Source organism: Diadema antillarum, unplaced genomic scaffold (assembly GCF_040938485.1).
Source record: "Diadema antillarum isolate AM-2024a unplaced genomic scaffold, OU_Dant_1.0 seq00000689_RagTag, whole genome shotgun sequence".
Lineage (NCBI taxonomy): Eukaryota > Metazoa > Echinodermata > Echinoidea > Diadematoida > Diadematidae > Diadema > Diadema antillarum.
The window spans coordinates 478801-497071 of record NW_027271594.1 but is presented as its reverse complement, the minus strand read 5'-3'; the positions used below and the strand labels follow the sequence as shown (position 1 = coordinate 497071).

General features: G+C 39.0%; 1 protein-coding gene across 1 annotated transcript in view; it reads right to left on the bottom strand.

Moving 5' to 3' along the window:
• Positions 1 to 258: 258 nt before the first annotated feature.
• Positions 259 to 18271, bottom strand: part of LOC139737320 (SH3 domain-containing kinase-binding protein 1-like) — a 97740-nt gene continuing 79727 nt past the window's right edge. The window contains exons 11-16 of the mRNA XM_071647993.1: positions 17152 to 17303; positions 14209 to 14338; positions 13310 to 13440; positions 6525 to 6884; positions 2070 to 2328; positions 259 to 736 (exon numbers count right to left, since the gene is read on the bottom strand). Of these exons, the coding sequence (XP_071504094.1) occupies positions 588 to 736; positions 2070 to 2328; positions 6525 to 6884; positions 13310 to 13440; positions 14209 to 14338; positions 17152 to 17303 (1181 nt within the window). The 3' untranslated portion in view covers positions 259 to 587. The remainder of the gene's footprint in view (positions 737 to 2069; positions 2329 to 6524; positions 6885 to 13309; positions 13441 to 14208; positions 14339 to 17151; positions 17304 to 18271) is intronic.

Below are 18271 nucleotides of genomic sequence, written 5' to 3'. Positions count from 1 at the left end.
ATATATTTATATATCCGTTGGGTATATATCCGTCGGGAATATATGGTTTGTTGAGGGTCGAAACAGACCACTTTGTCAGTCTGCCTGAAGATCGCGACAGCGTGAAACCGCCGGTAGCAGACAAGGCACCAAAACACAGGTACGCCTATATATTTATATATATATATATACATACATACATACATATATATATATACATATACATATATATATATATATACATACATATATACATATATATAAATGTATGTCATCTTTTTAAACTCGGGTAAATATACACACACAAAGACAAGCATGTGTATTTGTGGGACGGGAAGGTGAAAGTGGACAATACAGTAAAGGCGGTAGGCTGATCGGTCAAATAGCTGAGTAGCATTTTGTGCTCATTCTGAAAGAAGGCGAGGACGACAACGATGATGACGACGACGACGATGATGATGGTGATGAGGATGAAGGCAAAATATCAGTCTTAGGCAGATGCAGCTGTTTCTGTCTTTTTTTTAAAAGAATCTTTAAATCCCCTTTGCTTCGTTCTCTCATCCGGAAGTTTAAAACAAAATCCTCTGGGGCTGTGGTTACCATGGCAATCAGTCTCCCTCCATCACAAGTTTCTTTATCCGTTCTAGTTCCACCTGCATCATCATCCGGTGCTTCTTCTCCTCATCCACCTCAGTCATCAACTTCTTCACCTCCTTCTTGAACTCGCTCTTCATCGCCGCTATCATGTCATGAAGACCTACAAAGCGGGGGAAAGAGACGAGTGATGAAGTTAGAAGCACAACTATGCCGCATCTGACATTTTCTACTTTCATGTTACAATGGTATTCCATTTTCCCGTTTATCATGCATTCACACAACTGAATTCACACACTCATGAATATAAAATAAACACAAAGAAACAATGACACAAATGAGCCAGTAGGGAGATTTGGATTTGCAACGCAGACGATGATTGCATTGGCTGTTCTTCTCTCTCCCTGTGTCGCGTAGCAAAGTAGCTTTAGATTATGTGAAGACACAACTTGTAAAAAGTAAAATGGCACCACCTTATGATCAGTGCATCAAGTAGCTCTCTGTGATGTGAATTGAGCGGACATAAAAACAGCCGAGAACGTGTAGTAAAAACTCAGATGATGCAAGCTATAAATAGATCGATTTTGATATACAATTCTGCGCATGCGCCAAACATGTTTTTTTTTCTCTCTGAACGGCTGTGTCGCAAAAAATCTGAAGCTCCCTAATACTTTGGTGGAAAAGCAAATGCGATTAGGGGTCTATAATAAAGCTTATATAATTAGAATCTACCAGAGACAAGGATGTTCATTACAGACAGGAGAGGATATACAATGCATATGTTATAAAGGGACATAAAAACAAAATATCAAAACTGTTTCAATAGGAGGCATCAGCATAATGTCAATGGTTGCAAATATTTTTGATACACTAAATTCACTGTGATCTGTTACTGCATCACTGAATTTATACACTTTAATACAGATGCTGATGTACCATCTGAAACAAAATATTTCAAAACACTGTGATCCATCCAAAGTATTATGATGCAATTTACGCATTCTAGGTCATATGCTAAACCACATCCACACAATGTATGTCGGTTGACCACTAACCGTGATGCCACAAACTTTTAGGGATTTGTAAAAAATACACAAACAAATTCAAGGGAATTTTCTAAGGGAAGCAGCTTATTTACAAAATTGAGTATTCGATGGGAATAAATACTCAATTGCATATTGATGAACAGTACAATGCTAGGCACTCTTGCACAATGACTTCCCATAAATAACAACTTGCCACAATAGCAGTTGCCATGGCAACAGCTATGAGGCCTCAGTGCTGATGGAAGTAGCTATGGAAGCTGTTTGGAACAATGGATATGCACAGTTAGGCATCTTGTGCACTAGGACCCTGTACGTTCCACTCACCTGTTCACCAGAGGTAAGGGTATCATTTTCAGCACAAGGCCAAACTGATAATCGTTCTTGATGCTCCAACAAACACACAAACAGACAGACAGACAGATGGACACATGCACACACACGGGCACACACCTTTGATTTCTTTCTTCAAGTCCTGCACAAGTTCTGCCGTCCCTGCACTGTCGCCCGAGGGCCTTGCCTCCGCCAAGCTTGCTACTCCTGTTGCCGCCGCCGCCACCGCTGTGGGGTCTGCCGTGCTGATGGGGGCGGGCCTGGGCGGGGCACCGCTGGTGTCCGGCTTGGATGCCACGGATGTGGTGGATGAGGCAGCCACAGAGGGCATGGGTGTGGTCTTGGGCCTACCTGGAGGGGCGCTTCCATTCTCAACAGACTGCCAGGGGCAAGGACATTGATGAAATAGATGACATGATGGAATCGGTGATATAATGATTGGGACATACACCACAGAAATATATTTATATACTCTTTGACATACACATATATTAGCATAATTTATGGGAAGCAGACGGATGGTTTTTTAATTGATGTAGATATATTACATATCTTCAAATAACTTTGGTGTGCTAAATGATCTCTTTAAGTCAGGAAATTCTGTCAACTGAATTGCTTTGTAGTTTTTCTGTACACATAAAAGAGGGGTGACTCTGATTTAATATAGCAATCTGCAAGCATTCCTTTAAAATATGAGGCATTTGTTTGGTGTGCCCTTTATCATTTTAATGATTACAAAATGAAAAAAATGGCTATGGCTTCAGGGTAGATGGTATGAAATAAGCAGAAATTTACCTGTGTCCAGCCTTACAATCTAATATATCTACTATGAAATATGAAATTTGAGGTATGGTATACACAATAAATGAACGATTCTAAACTATTCTGTAAACTCACTTTCCCTGTCTTGATTTCACGTACCAGTCAAGATTACAATGTGATGAAGATCGCAGATCTAAGAAATTTTGGCCGAACGCACTGTCTTTAATGGCACTAAATTATTCCTGCTGATCCTCGCAAAAGCCTGAATATATTTGACCGATTCATAATGCTATCCAAATGGAAAGATTCACAGCTGATGATTTGTCTCAAATTATGAACCCCATGGCAAGTCATTCTAAACAATCTTTTCGTATATTTCCAAACACCTGCCCGATACCGTCTTCTGGAAAATAATTCCACTGCTTCATAGGAAGAGATTGCAAACTAATACCTTTCTGTTTTTGGTCCCATACTGTACTGCTTTCAAAGTATAAAGTATGTTTACCTGACTAAACTCTTGGTATGGTCTAAAAATCACATATCAGTTTTTGGGAGGAGGGGTTTTGTAGAGCTATTGAGACTTTGAGTTTCTGGAGAGAAATTAGAAAGCAAATACACAGCAAATGAAAGCCATAAAAAATTGCTAGTTCCTGGTTAAATTTTTATTACAAGGTGAGTTTAACATTGCATTTTCTTTTTTGTTCCATGTCTTTGTTTTTGACTGTTAATAAAGATCGTTGTTATTATTTTTTGATAACTAGCATCAAAATAATAATTATCATTTTATTTCAATCTCTTCATTTTTATTTTCATTTATGGCATAAAGCAGACACTATGAAATGCATTGGTGGTGGCATGGAAAAGCAAGAATGATACTCAACCTGCGCCAGAAATTTTCTTTTCTTTTCTAATCAAAGGTTGACAAATGAACACACACGAAAACATACATACACACACAGACAGACAGACAGACACACACACACACACACACACAAAATAAGAAGCAGGGAAATAACTATAAATGCCAGCAATGGGCCACAGTGTAAATAAATTGTGCCCGCAAATGACTACTCTTACTTTTTTCCTTACCTCAGTTTCAATTTGAAGTGCTCATGTTACTACATGTACTCCTACTACTGCCACTACTAATAGTAATATAAATAGTCATGGCTTTAATAATAATAATAATAATGATAATAATAATAATAATAATAATAATAATAATAATAATAATAATAATAATAATAATAATAATAATAATAATAATAATAATAACAATATCAGTAATAATAATATAATAACAACACTACTACTACTACTAATAATAATAATGATGATAATAATCATAATAATAATAATCACGATCATTTTTATTATAATTATCATCATTATCATTATTATTAGTTTCATTCTTATAAAATCAAGAAAACAAAATACTACTTCGAATGCCATGTCTTGGGCTTATGAACTCTCCCTATCAACAAATCATATCAAGACTCAATTGGCAAATTGGCAAACCTGACGTATAACAAGACAAGACTAAGTTTGCTCTAAATATCATTTCATCTTCCCTGGGATGATCCAAATAATATGTACATTATATGACTGAATTGTGCACCTATGCCCAGATGGAAAAAAAAAAAAACTGGCATATTCAAAGTTCTGTTCTAGTGGGCACAGCGGAAAAAAACCAAACAAACCAAAAACCAACAAACCCCCCAAAACCCCCAAAACAACAAAAAGTACCCACACATGACACAAACACATGCATTGGGCAAACCAAGAAACATAACGTTGGTGGGGTGACAAAACCTCGTATCTCAATATTTGGTGAAAATGAGTTTTCTTCATTATATTGAAGCTAGGAACCATTACTATGTAATTCCCAATCCTTATATGCCCATCTGCAAAATTAAGGTCACAAATGATAAATAAAAGTTGGCTGTTTCCATAGACTTACATGTTATGGCAGCCATGTTTTTTAGCTCTCCTGAACATTTGAAATTTTTGAGATACAAGGTTTTGTCACCCCACCAACGATAAGTAAACAACATACTGAAACACACAATGCATTGACATGAGTTTCCCAAACAGTTAATGCACCAAGATGCAAGTCCTATTCTCACACAGTACTAAAGGGGAAGTTTCGTCCCGATGATGTGCACAGACTCGCTGAATGCAGAAAGACTTGTGAAACACTGAGGTGAAGGTTTTTAAGAGAAAAAAATTGACAGTCCATCCAAGAGTTCTGAATGGTTTTAGTTCTTGTTCTCCCTAGTAATACCTTCTCTTTAATGAGATCAATCAAACAAGACAGAGATAACATGATATGGATTTCACAAATTATTTTATATTTAATGAAAAGGACACAGTCCCTCTATGCGTCAGTGAGATAAAGTCACATCTGCCTTGACTTGTGGGGGAGCATGGTGAAAGGTTTTTTTAAATTTGTGTGAAGTTCTTTTCATATTTTCTTAGTATTGTGATATATGACTGTGACAGGACAAATGTGAAGTTCAGTTCCTGTCTGTAGAGGGCGCCACATGGGATTGAGCAAAAATTGTAGCTAACATATTGTGACTGTTGAAAAAGTTAATCTATTTTTTTTTTTAATCTTTCACTGAGTGCTTTACTAATCTTTATGCATTCACTGAATTTGCATACATGTTTGGAAACTTCCCTTCTCATAGCACATGTGATGTTATTTCCCACACAATCACAACACAAAATGATGTTAAATTCTGACACCTTTAAACAACAGACACACACGGAGAAGGAGATTTTCCCAAAAAAATTTCCTCTCTCGGTTAATTGCAATCTTAAAAAACACAACAGGAATCAGTTAATAAAGGAAAAAGAAAGAAGGAAAAGGAAGTCATAAAGCTGAAGTAATGTTAACTGCAAATTGCAAACAGATTTGTGTCAAAATTCCCTCTCACACCCAGCACTACAGAATGAGGTTTGAAATCACCTTTCACAAAAATTATTCTAGTGTCTTTAAAGGTCAGTGTCTTTAAAGGTCAGTGTCCCAAAGGATGTGACCATCTTTTCTTCTCCTTTAAGTTGGAATTCTCTCTTCACAGGAGACCGGTAAGATGTTGAGACATCAATCAAACTTTTCTTTTTTTTTACAGTCAGTGATTCATGAGTAGGAGCTCAACACAATGACCCTTGATCTTTTTTTTAGACATTTTCTTTTCTTTTTTTATTTGGCAGGTGCAATTCCACTGTTCAGTATGTATGTGGATTTATGCTAGTACATTTACAATATGAAAATATATGTAGCAAAATTCAGATGTCATTGTACTATCAAAAAAGTAGCACAGTGATGTATAGGTATTTGGTTGGCTTGTAAAAATTCAAAGCTACTAACCCTTGTTGTGCCAAGGTCTTTAGGCAGTGTGTAAAATGCTATGGGATTTTTTTTTTTTTTTTTGCCAATTAGCACTTATAGCACACAAAAGTTAATAAAGGAATAAATGGCAAATGATTACTGTACAAGTGGAAATTTTCGAGCATTTGGTGCAACCAGAAATCAGCACGAATATTTTTGCATGTCATATGTTCCCCTAATACATGTCTTGATTCTGCGGAATCAAAAACACACAAAATTCATCTCACCCGGCCAAGTGCGAAAAATTACTCGCCCAAAAGTAACCACTTTTACGGTACATGTATATCATTGTACAATGTACTTGCTTCAGATCTCATTCTGTAGTGCTGATAAAAAAATAAAAAAAACAAGGCAAAATAAAATTGGTTAAAAGAAGGCACATCCAAAGAACTCTGCCTTCTCTTAAAGCGCCCAATCACCTGCAAGCCACCAGCATGACTGACGTTTGCTTTCTGGTTGCGGTTTTTCAACTCTGTCTTCCAAGGAGGCTCGTTGCTAGGCGCCGGCTCTTTGGAAGCAGAGATGGAAGAGGAAGAAGGGGCGTGGTCGGAATGGCGGGGCGGGGGATGGTCCGGGGGCTGGGGTTTCGAGTGGGGGATCGTGACCGGGGGGTGCGTTTGGGTCGGGGACTTTGAAGGCGGGGTCACGTCGTGGGTTTTGAGGGGGCTGTCGGTCTGGGCTGGGATGGAGGCGAGGGGCGTGTGGTTCTGGAGAAGCTTTTTATGCTTAGAGCGGGGCAGTATGGGAGGGGTGTCCGACGGGGGAGCGCTGTCCACGCTCTGTGGAGAAGGGCAAGATTTGGGGAAGGTTACTGGAAACATCTATGTGAGCATGAGCGCCAGCTTGGCTTGAGAAGAAGAAAAGAGGGGGGTTAGTGAACATCAGAACAGTCTGCAATTTGGAACCATACTCCCATACTGAAGTACCATTTGATTGCTGTACCACATTTTCATTACATTTCATGAAGCGACAGTTTCATTTAAAATTTGTGGCGATTCACTGCTTTGCTTAATTTTTGTTTTTTTAGAGCAGTTGATAGTGGTTGTCATGTAATCTTGTCCTTTCAAACACAAGTCAGTTAGGTTGACCCAAAAGACATATCATACTCCATGACTGTCTAAACAGCTGTCTGACCAGTTACAATGTACTATGAGCTGTTCACCTTGAAGAAAATATGCAGCCTCAGATTTCAAATGAAAGTGCATATACACTATAGTTGTGTCAGCCACACAGTCTGGATTAACAGTTCCAAATTACAAACTGATTTTTCATAATATTGAATTTACACAGTGTATGCTTTTCATATCTATATAGATATGCCATCAACACAGAACATGAAAAAGATTTCTGCCCTGTTGTATAAATATGATGTCCAGTTAGAGTGTTAGATATACCATCCCATGTATTCCGAGTCATCAAAACGTCAGTTGTGCATCCAAACAAAAGCGGCTATCTCAAGAAATCTAGCTAGCATGCTCTCATGCATAACAAAAAATTCCATGCAAAAGACATGACACATACAAAGCATTCTATGTAAGCACAATCCAGAAATGCTTGACAAAAAACAAACAAACAAACAAACACATGCAAAAATGCTTCTAGCTTTCCATGCGCACAATTCTTCATAGCACAGACAAAAATGTCTCCATACATGATGGCAGTCAATAAAATCAGATATTAAATCAGACAACAAGATTGAATTCTCTGCCTTAGTAGAGTGCAAACACAACATGTGAAATAATAAACAAAAAGAAAAAAATGATACGGCTGGAGTATTGCTTTCTATTTCTATTTGTGTGTGTGCGTGTGTTCACAATCAAATGTGGGGCATGCTTGCCTGACTGTGATACTTTGATAGATAGTATATAGATAAATAAAGAGGTAAAACAACTGTTAAAAGTAACAAAGAAACTATTTAATGTTTTTTAAACCTACCACACTAAAAGATTTATCTATCATTTATGATTTTTTTTTAATGCAAATTAAGCTTTAACTTGTTTCTATCTTTTTTTTTTCTTTTTGCAAATGCATAAGAGCATGAGAAGAACAGATTGATTTGCAAAGATCGGTTGCTTTCGAGGAAGAAATATTTGAATAGACTATGCACGTTGCTGATGCCTTTTGAAGACTGCAGGCCACAAGTGATAAAGTGAGATGGTGACATCACAGCAGTGACAAGCAAAGATATCACGATCACAAAATCATTCTCAAAACCACGCTAAAGTTGATTTTTCTTCTTCTTTTTTTCAGCAGCTGCCAAAAGAGAGATCTGCAGGTGTTCAGTATGAACCTTCAATATAGCACCTTTGTTTATGAGGTAAGGAGAGAAAATAAAATTGAATGGATGATGACAATTTGCAATCATTTTCTTCTTCAGTGATGTTGAGAAAGATTGATTCTAAGCCATAATAACCTGTGCTCTTTTCTAGGGCTGCCAACATTCAAACGTTAAAATAAGGGAAGTTTTAAAAAGTCCTCAGAGAGCTACTTTTGTGCTATATGTATTGTAAAACCAGAAAATGTTCACTCTTCTTTTGATTTTGCAAAATTCATGACAGCCAAGATTTGCCAAATTAAAATGCATGTGAAAGTTCTTGTCTACACCATAATGCACTGGATTGATGCCAGTGGCAATTTGGAAAACTTTCGTTCACAGAAAAAGGCTGTTGGCTCCAATTCGCAAACATTTTTATGCTGCGAATATTTCTTGCTTTACAGCATCTCAATAATCAATATTGTTCCCATATCAGGAAGAATTTCATATTCTTTTGTCAGGATGGGGGAAAAGAGTTAATTTTTCAGGAAGTTGGATTATTCCATGCAAAAATCTGTGGGGTAGCCCATAAGAGATTGCTAGGAAAGAAAGAACTACATATCTACATATCTACACACACTCACACACATACAGTAACCACAATCACACTCACATAAAAACCACAAATATCTAGATCGCCTTTCAACGCACTGCATGTGAGAAGAATGTTGGAGCGTCAAGAAAGCTGTGGACACATTTTGTACATTAGGAAATGGACACTGTAAGAGTGCTTGATGTCAGATAGGAGGTAGATTTCGAAAGCCTCGTTCTGATTTGATTTTATCACCTTGTCCTGAGATGGCAGCTGAATGGGCGGTTTACGCAGGGACTTTTTGATGTCCCGACTCCAGGGGGGAGGTTTTGCGGGCTCGTCGGGTTGGGGGGAGGTGGCGGTGGCAGTGGCGGGGCCGGGGCCGGGGCCATCGACGGCATCACCCCATGTTGGCGATGAGTTGGCCAGGGGTGAGGGACCTAAGGGCGTGGACATCTGTGTGCGTGTGTTTGTGCATGTGTGTGAGTGTGTGTGTATGTGTGTGTGTGTGTGTATGTGTGTGTTTTTGGGAGGGGAAAGGTTAAGTAGGGGGGGGGTTAGGTTGGCAGTGTTGGGTATGATGGGGGGGGGGGTTGCAGATGGGTGTTTTGTCACATGTAATGAGTACAGCATTGGAGCATGACCACGTTAGTTTCGATAGTGGGGGGTGGGGGAATGGGTGAGTGGCATATATAGTTGAGTTTGATGAGTGGTGAGATTAAGTTTTGATCCATTGTTGCCAGGTGGTAGAAGGTGGTAATGTGATAACAAAACTTAAGAAATTATATTATACACAGGATTACCATTTGATGTTGTGAGATATCAGCACAAAGATGATATTTTAAATAAGCAACGTTCCAATAAGCAAGATTCCAGATGGAAAACAAGGGGTAATTTTTAGGGTAGCCCAACAGCAAAGCGATAACACAAAGAGAGGAATGTACAACAGACACATTTTGAGATATATCATCAGTTTTAAAGGATACATGGAACACAAATAGATTGCGGTTTACAATCATCAGACATCAGAACACAGTATGGTATTCAATGTTATGATTAAAAGGAAATGTTCATGCCAATTTATTTTTCAGAAATGTGTCAGTCGTTAGTTTGGAAGATGGGTTATTCAAACATGGTTTTGAAATGAAATTGGATGGAAATCAGTCCAGATGGGCACAAAATAGGGGTGGGGAATAAAAGGGGGAGAGCAAAACAAAATATAAATGATACTTCTGCAAGCAAAACCATTGCAAATAAATCAACGCATTAGCATAAAATGCATGCAAAACAGTAACACACTGTATTAACTTGCCAAAACTAAGGCACAATATGCAATTAGAGCTACAATTATAGGGTGTAAATGAACACGACTTGGAATCTGAATTCAGCTGTGAAGGACTGCATTTGTAAACTGCTGCCCCTAAGTCTTCTGCTGATTACAATGAAATAAGTAGCCACTTTGCTATTTCTCTAGTAAAACAAGATGATTCATGTTTTGTATTGCATTTCTGTAGTTTTTTTTGTGGCTACCACTCTTGGATAGGAAAATATGTGCTGTGAGCTATTTTGAGATCTTAAACATTTTTTTTTCTTCTGACAAATCAATTATTATCTACAAATTTGGATAATGTACTCATAAAACAAAAACCTAACATGTGCTGAGGAGACAGTTGGTAATTCTAATAGTCAATTTATTATTTCAACAAGTCATGGAGAACTCTGAATAACATGGTCACATGCATAATTCCAATTCTCAAAAAAGAATTTGTATCTAATTTTGATCTTGTTTTTATAGACTCTTCAAACTGATACGCAAATGCCAATAGCAAATTTGAAGTGAAAATTTTAAGAACACATTAAACTACAACCACAGATCAGAAAATGGAAGATATACTACAACAACAAAAAGATATCGACTGTTCCACTGTGCATACATTCATGCACTATATAAAAGCACATTACCTGGAATATCGATAACAATAAACAATACGCACTGTACTATCATGAACCATAACACTAAATGCATGCTTAGTACACTGTATACCAGGGCCCTGTTTTATCAAGATAAAGTTAACTTTATCCAACTTGAAGTCCGCTATAACTTTAAATCAACTGCAAGTTTCCGTTTTACGAAGAGACTTAACAGTCGATTATAGTTATAGGTGATCACCATGACTTAATTATTGATTTAGTCAAAACAAAAACACGGGACGAGGCTGGTCTCCGGTACTGTCTGCTTAAAAACAATACAATACTTTAAGCAAAACAAACAACACAAACATGATTGTTTGCCATGGCCACGGAAGCGTAGTCTGCTAGTGCGACGCAGTATTATTAGCGCTACAGCCGCTGAATTAGAAGTACATTGTATCTAAGTTGGCAACAGAACCGTAAAATACGCCGTTTTGCGTTGTATTGAAGAAAGTAGGTCGATAGATCTAATAGCACATCTCGAGCTCAACGAAAATCTGCGTACGCGCGTACCGTAAAGATTCCGCACACTACGTAGGGATTAATTAAACACTCAATCAAGTATTCATTGACAAGGATCTAAACGTACAGTAACTGACTGTCCAAGGTGAAGGTCATGTAGGCCTATATCTATGCATTGTTTCAAGTCTTAATTCAATAGGCTGAAGTCCTGTGTGTTTACGTGTAGGATTATGGAAACTTGTGAGAGTGTGGTGACTACAGTAGCTTGTTTTTACCTCTACGGCGCAGATCGGCTTTGTAAAGGATAGATCGCGAGTCTACATCAACATGTCGAAATTCTAGACTCTAATAGACGTTCTAATCTGCAGTACGTGTTACGGTAAGTACAAACGACTCGCTGAACGTTACTTAGGCCTAACGTAATAAGCCTATACTGGTTAGCCTAACTTCTAGATCTCAAGTTACTGTCGTACTCAGTGCTATAGAATTAAACTTCATTTTCTGTATAGGCCTACTAAACTGTTAATTAGTATCTATTGACGAACTAGCTCTACGTAGGCCTACGCACGTCAGGAATCACTGGTTTCCTCTCATATGAGTTCTTTGGCAAGATACGCATTGCACATAGACGCGGTTCCAGTTATAGTTCCGTACTCGGTTACTTGCCCTCGCTGGCGATGGCTTGATTGGCGGGCGGGCCGAGGCGCCGGGCGCACAGGCTGGGATTGAGACTGCTGTCTAGGGTGTTTGCGTGCAGCAGTCGCGTAAGCAATGCGTGCCGATCGTGAATTTCATGCAAGGAAAAGACCATAATTACATGAAAGAAACGCAACAAAATGTTAAAGAAAGGTGAGCAGTTAACAGACAAACATTTGTGACAAGACCCCAGCTAGACTAGGAAAGTGCGACAGTCATCTTTCTTCTGTAAATTGCCTTACAATTGAGTCTACCGAGACTGTTTCTACTTAAAGTTGATATTTATCAACTGTTAAGTTAATCATGGATTTGGAGCGGTTGAGAAAACTTATATGTTGATCTTGGAGGAAGTTAAATTTTTTTCCAACTGTCAGTGTCTTGATATAACGGACTTCAAGTTAACTTGGAAGTTAATCATAGATTAAGTGGACTTAGAGTTGATATGAGAAGTTAATCATGGATTATCTTGACTTAACGTTAAATTATCTTATGATAAAACAGGGCCCAGAACACATTCATATTAATCATTGGAATGATTTCTGTACAGGGGGTGCTGGCACTTTTTTATTTTTTCCCTATTTTTTTTTTTGGTTCTTTTTTGTTTTTACATGACATAACATTATATTGTAAGTAACGAACACCATTGGAATCGCAAGTACAACTATACCTGTTGAAAAACGGTAGAAAATAGACAGTCTTTATAGTACATACAGGTTGTATCACTGATGGCCCCCCCCCAAAAAAAAAAAGAAAAAAGAAGAAAAAGAAAATAAAATCCACTAGTAAGACAAGTAAATATATGTGAAGCACACTGCTATTCATATATCATTTATTAGCTCAGGAAAATGGTCAGTATGGACAGCTCAAAAACCACACACTGGGAATCACTGACAGAACGGTGTGGAATGAATACAATTTGGCATCTCCATGTCATTGATTAATCAAAATATGAGATAATCAAAAGTTATAATATTTGAAGCAGGAAGACTTTAAAATCCTATGACCAATGTTGTATCACAAATTGCTGTGATTGCACAAATCCATACGGCAAGGTTCCAAATGCTGTTCTATAGTGTCATATGACACGGCACAATGCTACATGCATGTCCAATATGCACAGAAACATGCACACACATTTAATTGACTTGGAAGTTGAGTAAAATAAAAAATGGGGGGGGGGGCAGGGAGGAAGACAGATTGGAAAGAGGGGTTGGTTGGTGGGAACTTACATTTGAGGCTGGCTGCACTCCCGGACCACCAACAGTAGAGGGCGGTCTCCTGTTACCCACAGCTTTTGGTCTCGAGAGGTTGAGGTGGGTGAGCTTCTCCGAGCTGGGCTTTATGTCGTCAAATGTGGCTTCTGGGTAAGACAGACAGTGGAGAAAGAGATACAGGATATTTGGTTGTTTATTTGCTTGTTCATTTGTCTGCTTTTGTTTTTTACTTTTTTATTTTTTTGGGGGGTAAAAAACATGATTGACTGGTGCATAATCATTAAAAACTCTGTTAGATATTTACTATATTGTTGAATGGAAATTAGAATTATGACAGACTGTCCTTCTTCATGATAGCCATAGAGCCTTCCATGTCATGTCATTTCAAATTGGACAATTGCGGTATATAGTGGAGAAGGCTCCCAACCCCCAAACCAAGACCCATACTTTGATTCCAGTGTGGAGATGATATCCACGGACAAGATATTGCATACACCAAATATTTCGCAAGGATATTATTTTTGGGAATTTAAAGAGTTGGGTGCTAATTGCGAATTTAAAAACACGCAGAAATATCAACTCTCATCCCGACATGAATGCATACATTTCGCCGTTCAGTACTGTACTCCATAATCGCGAACTTCACCACTCCCAAAATTGTCGGGAAGTCCCGACTCGCGAAAAATCAGACTTGCTGAATATACGGCATATACAGTATTCTACCCAGCAAGCCTCTCCTAAAGGGCCATTCCACATCACGTTCATATTGACTTTAGTACGTAGAGCAAAATCTAATGAATTCTAAATGAGGTAAAAGTTGCACCAAAATTTGACATAAATTACAAACTTGAGGAATTTGAAAGTGGCACATACACTGTAGTTGTGCATCCCTTTGAATCTAACGTAACCCATACCTTTTGCGTCTGCTTTCCCTGCTTCCGTGCTGTCTTTGCTCGTGTCTAACGAGTCGGCGCTTTTGTTGTGGACTTTGGCAGCAGAGGGTTTTGAGAGCAGGGGAGGCCTCTTTGAAGGCGGTGGGAGGACCTGAGGGTAGGAGAGGAGAGATGCCGTTTCAGATGCTTGGCAAATATACCGTCTGTCCCAAAAAATGCAATGGGACCCTCCACAATGATAACTTTACTAATAGTGAATCAATCAATCTTGAACCTTGAACCTTGAAGTATCAATCCCTTTCAGCAGCTCCTTGGAACTATCCTGGGATGGTACAATTTCAATACAATTTCAGTGTATGATACTATAACTTATTACCCACATCTTTACAGACAATCACATTCAATGGGCTTCCATGGTCAAAGAGAAGTGAGGATTTTTGTAGAGCATGTCAGGAATCCCCTCCCTCCAAGTTCTGTCCAATGAGTTCACACATTAAGATGCAGTTCCAAGAGCATCCAAGTGCTGAACTTGGAAGAAACAGACCCACGACATGCTTTACTGCGATCCCCATTTCTCTGTGACCACTTAACCAAACTGAATGGGATTTTCTGTAAAATGTAGGTAAGATGTTAAATTATAAATAGCATTCAGACAGTTTAATCATATCGAAAGTTATCAATGTGGAAATCCTCTTGCAATTTTTTTTTTTTTGGACATTCGGTACTGGCATACCAATGTAGCATATAACAATGTAGTAACTACCTTGAGGGGAATATTTGAAAATATTAAATGGTCTACATAAATACTGATCAGTGATTAACCAAAATGCAATCACATGATTACTGCAGCAATAAACAAGGCAAGTGCCATAATGTGTCCTGCCCATTCGTGTACAAGAAATTGTGCCCGAATGGGATAGAACAGATAAAAAAAAGAGATATAACCGATAAAAAGGGATAAAAAAGGGTACAAATTTATGGCAAAAAAGAAATGTGCCATAAAATCTTAACATTGGGCACTTAAAGTTCGTTGACCCCTGCCTGTGACCTTTGACCTTGTGGTGACCATCCACTCCCCAAGAGACATCTACCATCCAAGTTTGGTCACAAACGGACCTATGGATCAAAAGTTATGACCCATAATAGAAAAGCGCCATAAAAACTAAACATTGGGCTCTAAAAGGTCGTTGACCCATGCTTGTGACCTTTGACCTTACCATGTGAGCTCCAACGGCACCATAACATGAATGTATTCCAAGTGCATCCATCACCCAAGTTTGATTGCCATTGTAGCAACATGTGCTGAATTACGTGCGATAAGAGAGTCTTGCAAGTAAACTTTAACGTATGACCCCAAATGACCTTTGACCTTATCATGTGACCTCTTATGGCACCATAACATGAAGGTACCCCCAGTGCATCTATGACCCAAGTTAGGTTGTAATCCAAGCAACTTATGTGAAGTTATTTGTCAAAAGAGAGTCTTGCAGGTAAACTTTAACATAGAAAAGAGTATTGCACATACAATTGTACTCTTTAATATATGACCTCAAATGACCTTTGACATCATCACATGACCTTCGACAACACCATAACATGACCTCCGACAACACCATAACATGAAGATACCCCTAGTGCTTCTATCACCCAAGTGTGGCTGCCATTGCTGTAACAGTTCCCAAGTTATGCATCATAAGAGAGTCTTGCAGGTAAACTTTAACATTTGTGACGGACGACGGACGGACGACGGACGATGGACGGACGCCACTTGGATCCCTTAGTCTCGCCTTCACCTCCGGTGGGCGAGACAATAAAATTGTTATATTGCAAGTAGTGACAGCACATCAGATGATATAATTCCACTATTTAACTTGCTGCCAATGGGGCTAGAATGAAACCATTTGTATTTCTGTGGACCAAACAGTATAAAATATAATTATTGCCATCTCTATTATTGACAGTTGCTCCGGAGTTATGCTTTCTCCTTGAAACAATATTTTTCAGCGCTTTAGAAAGATATAAATCCAGCAGGGAGGTCAAGTGTGACATTACACCTCTAAAAAGACAATATAGGTGCATAATATTGCCCCAATGCAATCTTATCATGGAAATATACACTGCATGTATACAATACGTCACTCTTTGGTGTGAAAATGTTACTAAGGGAAACTTAAAGAACAACCTGGCTATGGGAGTCATGAAAAGATATGAATGTTTCTCTCATACAATGCCTATGACATAACTCCTTGTAATGGCACTTGGTATGCTATAAAACATTTGAGGGCCAGCTGATTTTGCCATAGCACATATTTCCAATAGACACCTGCCTGAGTATACTCAGGACTACATGATGTAGTCTTCAACAGATTTAGAGCTCAGGTGAAATGATTGGGCCAACCACAGACATGTTCAGCAGCAAGAATATAATGCCACTCCTTTCATATGTCAACTCCACTGGCTGCCAGTCAAAGCAAGAATATCCTTCAACCTTGTCCTACTAGTCTACAAAGTAGTCAACAATAAAGCTCCAGCGTATGTTGGGGGAGTGTCTGGTACGACACTCTCACTCTAGGTGCACTCGTCTTTCGTCATCCGTTACCTTCACTCCACCACGCACTAACAAACTAGCTGGCGATGTAGCTTTCTCCTCTACTGCTCCCAGACTGTGGAATAAGTTCCCTCCTCTTCTGAAATCAAAACCAACACTTGATCACTTCAAACAAGATTTGAAGACCTACCTAGTATTATAATATTCCTGTATGTGCACTGGACTTGTACTGTCACTGCCTGGTAATTTGTATATATTTATCTCCTATGGCGACTAGGGGTGACATGTCATAGCGCTTTGTATCCAGTGGAAAAGGCGCTCTAAAAATGTCAACTATTATCATTATTAATATAGTCGTCAGGATAAAATGCACTGCATTCTATTCAGTATGGGAGGACAAATCTATGGGCCCTCACCTGCCGAGCCCCAGCTGGCACATGCCTCTGCTGACCGTTGGTCGACGATTCCTTGCCCGCCGCCTTGGGCCCGTCCTGGGACGACTGCTTGGCTATCGATGACTTTGGCGGCACCGCCCCTTTCTGATCTCCGCTCATGGGTCTCGTGGGACCTGGCATGGTTCAAACCGATATTATAAAGACTCCAATTAATATCAAAGCAGTCGTGTGTATCTCCCCACGTTAATGCTTAATGAAATTAACAAGGATTTGTGAGCTTCTCTTGTCACTTCTCACACACAGGCCTACACAAGAACAGAACGACTGACTTGGGGAAGAAGTGTGGAATGTACTTGCAAATGGCAGTCGCCGTTTAATAAGACTCACAGTGTGTGTGAAGCAAAATATCACACAATACACAGACCTAACAACTCCCATGTGGCTGCAATTACGATACTATAAATATTTGTATATACAAAATGTATGCAGTATGTATATGATATTTGCATGACAAAGCAGAAAAAGGAATGTATGGGATTAGTGAAAAATGTTGCAGTACTGTCTTACGTAGACTGATGTAGACTGAGTAAGCAGACTGAGTACATAAAAGGAGTATTTAAACACACACACAAACACACTTACATACAATTTGTACATACATATATAGCTTCTGATAAACAATATATGTGACCCGCTACAACAAAATGATCCTAAAGTCGGGCGAGGTCGATTATTTGAAAATTGCATGACACAATTCCCTAATCTTTCTGCTTTAAATTGATATATAACACATCTTATAGAAATAATCGGCTGCGGAGATATCGATGTTTAAAAGAGAGCATGTCAAGACGTCTGGGAAATCACTGTTTCGAGAAAAGCGCCCTAAAAGTTCTCCTTGCGACGCAATCACAATCAAGAGACACGCAAGTCAGTATTCACCTCCTGATAATAGAAGTTAAGCCCTAGCAACCCCCGAAATGCTCATTCAAACACAGCGTCGGCGGTCTCCTCACCGACCAATCAGTGACCAGAATGTCAGGAGAAGCGGCAAGGCGTAGCGCAACCCGCCCGCACGCACCAGTTGACCGGGCAGTGTGCGAGCTTCACGCTTCGGTTAGCGGCAAGCAGCAAACTGACCAAT